At 48.5% G+C, this 9,986-nt stretch overlaps 4 protein-coding genes across 4 annotated transcripts in view; 3 read left to right on the top strand and 1 right to left on the bottom strand.

Annotated features, from left to right (window-relative positions):
- ZNF136 (zinc finger protein 136) overlaps positions 1-3,371 on the bottom strand; it is a 30,246-nt gene extending 26,875 nt beyond the window's left edge. The window contains exon 1 of the mRNA XM_050770398.1: positions 3,222-3,371. Within this exon, the coding sequence (XP_050626355.1) occupies positions 3,222-3,224 (3 nt within the window). The 5' untranslated portion in view covers positions 3,225-3,371. The remainder of the gene's footprint in view (positions 1-3,221) is intronic.
- The window catches only part of LOC126942481 (zinc finger protein 44), a 414,080-nt gene that overhangs the window by 262,261 nt on the left and 141,833 nt on the right, over positions 1-9,986 (top strand). The window lies entirely within an intron of this gene.
- ZNF20 (zinc finger protein 20) overlaps positions 1-9,986 on the top strand; it is a 201,259-nt gene that overhangs the window by 159,572 nt on the left and 31,701 nt on the right. The gene's annotated exons all lie outside the window — the stretch shown is intronic.
- Positions 1-9,986, top strand: part of ZNF823 (zinc finger protein 823) — a 445,525-nt gene that overhangs the window by 75,741 nt on the left and 359,798 nt on the right. The gene's annotated exons all lie outside the window — the stretch shown is intronic.

Here is a 9,986-nt window from a genome sequence, read left to right on the forward strand (position 1 = left end):
TAATCCCAGCACTTTGGGAGGCCGAGACGGGTGGATCACGAGGTCAGGAGATCGAGACCATCCTGGCTAACACAGTGAAACCCCGTCTCTACTAAAAATACAAAAACTTAGCCGGGCGAGGTGGCAGGCGCCTGTAGTCCCAGCTACTCGGGAGGCTGAGGCAGGAGAATGGCGTGAACCCGGGAGGCGGAGCTTGCAGTGAGCTGAGATCCGGCCACTGCACTCCAGCCTGGGCGGCAGAGCGAGACTCCGTCTCAAAAAAAAAAAAAAAAGATTACAGAATCATCTCCATAAATACACAAAGAATTCTTGTGAAGACACAAGGGCACTGTCCAGGTTTTCTAAGACACTTTTCTAAGTGACTTGAGGCATAAAATCCATACCACTGTGAACACATACATTGGAGACTTTCTGTCTCTGACACAGACCATCAAAAATTTGGCTTCATGACTCTCAAATGTACTAGAATGAGATTCTGCTTCTTAGGTGAAAAGCCACAGTACCTACACATATCATGTAGATAATCACTCCAAAATATGGAGAAATGCAGATACAAGCCCTTGAAAATAAGAATTTTTAAAATGTGGAATGTAAGACTAATTTCTTTCCCCCTGAAAGAAACTACCACCTCTTGGGAAATACATTATCTTCTCTATGAAGCTCTACTGATAAAATTCACTTTCAACTAAATGAAATAATCAAGCTGAACTTGTTGTTAAGGCAACAATCCCAGGGAGAAGCAATGCTGAACTGGAATACAGATATTCATCTGACTCCAGTGTTAGCAGAAGTCATCCTATTTATCAGTTGGGACATCCCTCTACCCCCATCGTGCTCATTGAAATGCTCAGTGACCACCTGCCTAATAGACACTGCATTATGCCCCACTGTGTACCCGAAGTGCATTTTGTTTTTCAGGTTCTTCCACCACCTCGCTGAGATAGTTTTTCTCCCTTCACAAGGCTGAGAGAATCCAAAGGACAGGAATCATTTCCGTCTTTTCCCTTGCCGACCTAAAAAGTAGAGGCTGAAGCACAAAATATGACCCAAAGTGCCTGAAAAAGGGGGACAGGAAGTGGGCTGATCCAAAGTTATTTGTCAGGAATTCTCACTGATTTACAGAAGTAACATTGATAAGTGCGTGGCTATGAACTGTTAAGCTATAGGGTGTGGGTTCCAGTGTCCCATGCTGCATTAGTAAGTTAATTATACCTACTTGTGGCAACAGCAGTTTCAAAAGATGAATTCATAGCTTCAGGGAGTTAGAAGCCGATTGCTGTATCATTTAAATGTCTCTACGGCCCGTTCATTTAAAAGGACCCGCATTTATCAGACAAAAATTATTTTTTTGATGTCGGGTGCGGTCACGCCTGTAATCCCGGCACTTTGGGAGGCCAAGGCAGGCAGATCACGAGGTCAGGAGATCGAGACCATCCTGGCTAACACGGTGAAACTTCATCTCTACTAAAAATACAAAAAATTAGCCGGGTGTGGTGGCGTGCGCCTGTAGTCCCAGGTCCTGGGGAGGCTGAGGCAGAAGAATCGCTTGAATCTGGGAGGCGGAAGTTGCAGTGAGCCGAGATCCTGCCACTGCACTCCAGCCTGGGCAACAGAGTGAGACTCCGTCTCAAAAAAAAAAAAAAAAATTATCTGGGCGTGGTGGCACAAAACTGTGGTCCCAGCTACAGAGGCTGAGGCAGGAGAATCGCTTGAACCCAGGAGATGGAGGTTGCAGTGAGCCGAGATCACGTCACTACAGTCCAGCCTAGGCGACAGAGCAAGACTCTTTCAAAACACAAAAAAATCTTTTCTTTTCTCAATCCTCAATACAGGCATCTGATTGGCAGACCACCAATGTGTCTCCAAAGGATGGAAATAGGGGTTGAGGAGGGAAAAGCTGAGTGCCCCAGGGGTGGGCTATTTAGAAGCAGGGTATGCTAGATTTATCCTAGTCCCAGGGCATTCTCCCAGCCTTCTATTTTTTTTTTTTTTTTTTTTTTCTTTTTTTGAGACGGAGTCTCGCTCTGTTGCCTAGGCTGGAGTGAAGTGGCGAGATCTCCGCTCACTGCAAGCTCCGCCCTCTGGGTTCATGTCATTCTCCTGCCTCAGCCTCCTGAGTAGCTGCGACTACAGGCGCTCGTACCTGAGTAGCTGTGACTACAGGCGCCCGCTAAGTTTTTTGTGTTTTTAGTAGAGACGGGGTTTCACAGTGTTCGCCAGGATGCTGTCGATCTCCTGACCTCTTGATCCGCCCGCCTCGGCCTCCCAAAGTGCTGGGAATACAGGCGTGAGCCACTGCGCCCGGCTCCAGCATTCTATTTCAACTGTCCTCTGGGAGGAGTCACCCAAGACCCAATATTCACTAAACCCTCCAAGAGACTTGGCAGCTGTGGGCAGCTTGAGTCAGCTCCAGACAGTTTTGAAACCTAGAACCAGGAAAAAATAAATAGGAGAGGGCGCTGAAGGCATATCACCCTGTAAAGATTCCAAAGGGGAACCTCAACTCAAAGTCATTCTGATGAGGTGTCCGGACCTAGAGAACATAAAGAGGCACAAAGGTTTTGGTTTTTTTTTTCTTACAGCGGAGTGTCAAGGCTATGAACAGAAAACAAATCTTGATGAAAGAGTAATTCATTGCCTTGTTGAAAAATAAACAATGAAAAAGTGTTTGAAATGTAGAATATAGGAGAAACGGTTGCTAATGTTGTCGTGAACGGGAGAGGAGAGGGTGGCGTTTGGAAAAGCGAGGAGAGAACCGGAAATTCGGGGATTTACTGAAGCCCTGAAAACAGCAGGCTAGGGGACGGAGTGAGGATTTGGGACGCTGCATCCCATACACTTAGAAAACTCAGGAAAAAACGGGTGTCCTCCGTGGAGAGAAAAGGAACGGGAAACCTCATAGACCACAGCTCCTTCCATGCACAACTCAGGATTTCCCCCACCCCATGACCCTCGCGTGGCCCCCGCACAATCTGGAGACTTGGGGCTCCGGGGCCGGGGCCGCAATCGCGGCACAGGGCGGGATAAGGACGCCCGGGGTCCCGGCTGCCGGCCCAGCCCCACCCTGCAGCCGAGGGTACCGAGGGCTGAGCTGCGCCAGAGGGACTCTGTACGCAGACCCAGAGTCGCCCACGGGAAGGCCCGGGCCCCGCCACAGCCAGTTCCGGTCGTCCAACCAGCCCCTCCTCCCTGTCTCGGGACGCAGGGCTGGACACACTCACCATTTCCTAACTCCCGGGTGTCCCGGCTTCCTCCCTCCAGATCCCAAGGCCGGTACAGGGAACAGCGCCACACAGACTCCAGCCGAGCCACTCGGGGCCTCTGGGACCAGTGAAGCGAAACCAAGTACGGCAGACGCGAGAAATGAAAATCCCGCGAGAAGGTTGAACGTCTGCAGCTGCGTCCCCAGCGGCGCGCCTGATTGGACTGATCGCAAAGCTCCGCCCCGGTGCCCCTGATTGGGTACCGCTTCGGACTCTGCCCCCTGCATCTTGACAGATGTGAATGACAGGAGATGTGACACACAGATGAGTGGAGCGGGAATGAGGGGTCTTGGCCCCAACCCTCAAAGGCAGGGTGCACTTCTTCCCCTCGTCCCCTTCACCTTACTTGGTCTGCGGCGGATGGGGAGATGAGAGATACTTGCATTTTAGCAGAACTTAATCCAGGTTTACCAAAGAAGGTACTTCCTGTACTCAATGGGTCATTTCTTCATCTACCTCTTGCATGAGGAGTCACAGGTGTGCGCAGGGAGTTCCAGGCAGGACTGGAACAGAACAAAGGGCGTGATATTCCCAGGGATCGGAAATTTGGGTTGAGGATATGGGAAGTATGCCCAAGGCTTTCTCGTACCATACTTCTTTCTCTCTCTTCTATTTTTTTACTTTATTTATTTATTTATCACTTAATTAATTAATTAATTTATCTATTTATTTGAGACAGGGTCTAGCTCTGCCACCCAGGTTAGAGCGCAATGGCATGATCATAATTCACTGCAGCCTCCATCTCCTGGGTTCAAGCGAACCTTCCGCTTTGGTCCCCTGACTAGTTGCTACTACAGGTACATGCCACCAAGCCCAGCAAATTCTTAAATTTTTTGTAGAGACAGAATTTCGTTTGTTGTCCAGGCTGGTCTTGAACTCCTGGACTTGAACTCCTTGAACTCAAGTGAACCTCCCACTTTCGCCTCCCAAATCAATCTACTCATTTTCACCCAAGAAAATTAAAAACTGCCAACGAGTGAATAAAATTATTAAATGTATGGAAAAACAAGTTCTATTTCCTTAATATTCTGTAAAGAAATCAAAAGGGAAGTAAAGCAAAAATTTGAACTAGCTCAGATAAGCAGGGCACTTCAGAATGTTTAAAAAGGAAAAGGCGGCCGGGCGCGGTGGCTCAAGCCTGTAATCCCAGCGCTTTGGGAGGCCGAGGCAGGTGGATCACGAGGTCAGGAGATCGAGACCATCCTGGCTAACACAATGAAACCCCGTCTCCACTAAAAAATACAAAAAATTAGCCGGGCACGGTGGCGGGCGCCTGTAGTCCCAGCTATAGGGAGGCTGAGGCAGGAGAACGGCGTAAACCCGGGAGGCGGAGCTTGCAGTGAGCTGAGATCTGGCCACTGCACTCCAGCCTGGGCGACAGAGCCAGACTCCGTCTCAAAAAAAAAAAAAAAAAAAAAAGGAAAAGGAAAAGGCGAATTCAGAAGGTAAAACATATTCCCAAGCTTGAGAGTCAGTGACTGCTGAAGTGAAGCCACAGCGTACACTAGACCCTGGTGATGAAGCGGGAAACCTAAGGATTTAACTCTGGGAGCTCAGCATGCCTTCCTGTCACAGCATCACAATGTGGGAATGCTCCCTCCTTCAATACCTTAGTAATTTACACCAGCAGAAAACTCTCACCTGTGGTCAATTTAAGCCCTTTGCAATTCCGACCTCTCCAGCTCATAAACCATTTCTCTGGAACGCTACCTAAATCAGTCTCCAAATATGACCTTCACATATTTTGTTCATATATACAAATTACAGCTAGACTGCAGCAACTCTATACATAGAAAAATCAAGGCCGGGCACAGTGGCTCACGCCTGTAATCCCCAACACTTTGGGAGGCCGAGGCGGGCAGATCACTTGAGATCAGGAGTTCGAAACCAGTCTGGCCAACATGGCGAAACCCCGTCTCTACTAAAAATACAAAAATTAGCCGGGCGCCTATAATCCTAGCTGCTGGGGAGGTTGTGGGTGCCTATAATTCCAGCTGCTGGGGAGGCTGAGGCACAAGAATCGCTTGAACCCGGGAGGCAGAGGTTTCAGTGAGCCGAGATCGCGCCACTGTACTCCAGCCTGAGTGACAGAGCAAGACTCTGTCTCAAAAAAAAAAAAAAAAAAAAAAAAAAAAAAAAAAAAAAGAAAGAAAGAAAGAAAATAAAAGAAAAAGAAAAAAAAGAAAAATCAAAATGTTTTCTAGAAAACTACCATGGAAAAATAGAAAGGAGAGAAAACTGCACGTGCATTTGCCTGTGAAGTTCCTGCTTTCCAGGACTCTGCAGCTTCTCAGAATCCACACTCCTGGAGCTGTTCTGAGCAGCTGGAGGCTACCTACAGGGGAAGGCAGGCTGCCAAGGAAGCACTCAGGGGAGCTCCCTTTCCCTCCCTTTGCAGGCTCCAGATTGGTCTTAGTGTGGATCACCGGACTCAGGCTATGCTGCCCCCTGAAAGTTTTCCACCTGCTTTTCGCCCACAATGTTCAGTTCCATGAGGCAAACACCCTCAATCCCAGTGTTTCAATGAGAATCCAGCAGAGTCCCTGCTTTCCTCCTGTGCTTACCATAAAGTAGAAGAGAAAAATTTCAAGACACTTTAAGTGGATTTTAAAACTGGCAAATAATTATTCCTTTGAGAAAATGAAGACAGCAAACTATTATTTCAACATTAAGAAACTGTTATGTACAACCACTAATGAAGGCCGGGCGCGGTGGCTCACGCCTGTAATCCCAGCACTTTGGGAGGCCGAGGCGGGCGGATTACCTGAGGTTAGGAGTTTGAGACCAGCCTGACCAACATGGAGAAACCTTGTCTCCACTAAAAATACAAAATTAGCCGGGCGTGGTGGCGCATGCCTGTAATCCCAGCTACTCAGGAGACTGAGGCAGGAGAATCGCTTGAATCCGGAAGGTGGAGATTCCAGTGAGCCGAGATCGCGCCATTGCACTCTAGCCTCAAAAACAAAGCAAAACAGCCAGGCGCGGTGGCTCACGCCTGTAATCCTAGCACTTTGGGAGGCCGAGGCGGGCGGATTGCCTGAGGTCAGGAGTTCAAGAACAGCCTGGGCAACACAGTGAAACCCCGTCTCTACTAAAATACAAAATTAGCTGGGCGTGGTGGCGTGTGCCTGTAGTCCCAGCTACTTGGGAGGCTGAGGCAGGAGAATTGCTTGAACCCGGGGGGCGGAGGTTGCAGTGAGCCAAGATCTTGCCACTGCACTCCAGCCTGGGCGACAGAACGAGACTCCATCTCAAAAAAAAAAAAAAAAAAAAACAACCAAACAAACAAAGGCTAATGAATTATGAACTCTTCTGCTTCAGCAGCTCCGTTACCTTCACAGTTGATGGTTGTCACCAGGTGCTCTGTGTCAGGAGACGTACATGTGCAGTTTAGTCATTGAAAATTCTCTCTTAAATCGGGCACGGTGGCTGCGCCAGGGGGACACCAGTCCACCAGTCCCAGAGTCGCCCCAGACAGGCCCGGGTCCCGTCACAGCAGGTTCCTGTAGGTTCCATCCAGCACCTTGCTCCACGGTCTCAGGACGTCCCCCACAACACTCACAATTTCCCGGCTTCTGAGGTGTCTGTGGTTCTCCTTACGACTTCCGTGTTCATTGCAAGTCACCGCTGGAAAGAAGCTGCAGCAAAGCCACCTCCGGCGCCTCTCAGAGCAGCATACACCTGACAACGCCTGGCAGTTTTGTGGAGCTTGGCGCCCTCCTCCCGGAGCCGCGCCTGATTAGACAATTTGCACGGCCACTCCACGCCGCTCCTGATTGGATGGTGCCACGGGCCCCGCTTTCTGGGGGGCGGAGTGAGAGGAGAAGAATTTAACACCCGGCTGAGTGGAGCGTGAATGAAAGGTTCTAGGCCCGACATGTGGCTCACACCTTTATAATCCCAGGACTTAGGGAGAGCTGGAAAGGAGGACTGCTTGAGGCCAGGAGTAAGACCAGCTTCAGCAACGTAGTGAGACCTCATCTCTAAAAGAAAAAAGGCCGGGCACCGTGGCTCATGCCTGTAATCCCAGCACTTTGGGAGGCTGAGGCTGGTGGATCACGAGGTCAGCAGATCGAGACCATCCTAACACGGTGAAACCCTGTCTCTACTAAAAATACAAAAATTAGCCGGGCGTGGAGGCTGGCACCTGTAGTTCCAGCTACTCGGAAGGCTGAGGCAGGAGAATGGTGTAAACCCGGGAGGCGGAGCTTGCAGTGAGCCGAGATCGTGCCACTGCACTCCAGCCTGGGTGACAGAGCAAGGCTCCACCACAAAAAATAATAACAATAATAAATAAATAAAAATTTTAAAAAAATCAGCCCATCCTGGTGGCCCTGCGACTATAGTCCCAGCTACTTAGGAGGCTGAGGAAAGAGGATTGCTTGAACCTTGGTGGTAGAGGCTGCAGTGAGCTATGATCACGGCACTGCACTCCAGCCTGGGTGACAGTAATACCCTGTCTGAAAAAAAAAAAAGAAAGAAAAAGAAAAAGATAGGTTCTAGCCACAGCTGGATTTCCTTTCTGTGCTGCAACCTGGCCCCCACCCTGGGGATACTGGCATTTCAGGAGAACATGCTTCAGTCTTTCCAGAGCTGACACTGGTGTCTTCTTGTACTCAGTGTGCTCTTCTTTCAGGTAAGGTGGGTGGGGGGGAGGGGGGTTGGGGTGGGGAGGTCATCTGCCTCAAGGTCTGGTCAGGCCAACACTGGAAGAGGAGAGAGGCCTGATGTCAGAGATTATAAATTCGGATGAGGGATGGCCAAGGATTTTTCATACTTTATCTCTCAATCAACTCATTTTCACTCATGAAAACAACATACCAACAACAGAATAAAGCTAAGTGCATGGAAAACCTGGAATTATATGGCAGCTATATGTGTGTATATATATATATATATTTATTTATTTATTTTTGAGACTGAGTCTCCCTCTGTTGCTCAGCTGGAGTTTGATTTCAGTACACTGCAACCTCCATCTCCCAGGTTCAATCGATTCTCCTGCCTCAGCCTCCTGAGTAGCTGGGATTACAGGCGTGTGCCACCATGCCTGGCTAATTTTGGTATTTTTAGTAGAGACGGGGTTTCACCATGTTGGTCAGTCTGGTCTCGAACTCCTGACCTCGTGATCTGCCCGCCTTGGCCTCCCAAAGTGCTGGGATTACAGGCGTGAGCCACTGCGCCCGGCTGGCAGCAATATTTTATAAAGGAATCAAAAGAAAAGTAAAGCAAACATTTGAAGTAGTTCAGATAAGCAGACTGCTTCATGCACAGTTCACAAGGAAAACCCACTGTCAGAAGGTAAATGATATTTCCAAGCTTGGAAGCCAAACTGTGACTGCTGAAATGGAGCCCCCCAGGGCGGATCAGTCCCAGATGATGAGGCAGAGAAAATTAAGGATTTATCTGGGAGTTCGAAATGCCCTTTTGTCCCCTCCTCAGTTTAGAAATGATTCTCTCCTTTAAGACCTTTATTTTCACCAACAGGAAGCTCTCTACTTGAGTCAGTTTAAGCTAAAGTTACTGTTAAATTCACAAACCCTTTCTCCAGGAGACATCCCAAATGGGTCTTGCTCTAAGTCTGACCTTTACAGATTTTTTTTTTTTTTTTTTTTTTTTTTTTGAGACAGAGTCTCACTCTGTCTCCCAGGCTGGAGTGCAGTGGCGCAATCTCAGCTCACTGCAAGCGCCACCTCCTGAGTTCAGGCCATTCTCCTGTCTCAGCCTCCCAAGTAGCTAGGACTACAGGTGCCTGCCACCATGCTCGACTAATTTTTTTTTTTTTTTTTTTTTTTTTTTTAGTAGAGACGGGTTTTCACCGTGTTAGCCAGGATGGTCTCTATCTCCTGACATCGTTATCCGCCCGTCTCGGTCTCCCAAAGTGCTGGGATTACAGGCGTGAGCCACTGCACCCGGCCGATTTTCTTTGTGTTTACAAATTACAGTCTCATTCTAGTGACTCTATGCATAATTAGAGAATTTTTGTCTGAGGAAAGTGAGTTCTTTCAATTATCAGGACCAGAGAGATATTAAAATGGGGCAGCAATTGGCCGGATGCGGTGGCTCACGCCTGTAATCCCAGCACTTTGGGAGGCCAAGGCTAACAGATCACCTGAGGTAGGAAATTCGAGACCAGCCTGACCAACATGGAGAAACCCTGTCTCTTCTAAAAATACAAAATTAGCCAGGTGTGGTGGTGCATGGCTGTAATCCCAGCTACTTGGGAGGCTGAGGCAGGAGAATCGCTTGAACACAGGAGTAGGAGGTTGCGGTGAGCCGAGATCGCGCCATTGCACTCCAGCCTGGGCAACAAGAGTGAAACTGTCAAAAAAAAAAAAAAAAAAAAAAAAAAAAAACATTAGCCAGGCATGGTGGCACACCTGCAGTCCCAGCTACTTGGGAGGCTGAGGTGAGAGGATCACCTGAGCCCAATAAATCGAGGCTGCAGTGAACCCTGATCACACCACTGCACTCCAGCCTGGGCAATAGAGTGAGACCCTGTCCCCAAAATAAATAAATAAATAAATAAATCTTCCAGGACTGTGATATCTTGGGTAAGTACCTCATCCACTTTAGTTACTTCTGTTCTTATTCCATTCCCTTCTCATTGAGGGAAAACACAGAATGTTGTAACCTGATAATAATCTGCTGTAAATACTGGAATTCTTAGCACAACTCTGAGAAACCCACACCCACAGAGGGTGTGTGGATGTTAATGACGGCTGG

The sequence above is a fragment of the Macaca thibetana genome, chromosome 19, assembly GCF_024542745.1.
Source record: "Macaca thibetana thibetana isolate TM-01 chromosome 19, ASM2454274v1, whole genome shotgun sequence".
Lineage (NCBI taxonomy): Eukaryota > Metazoa > Chordata > Mammalia > Primates > Cercopithecidae > Macaca > Macaca thibetana.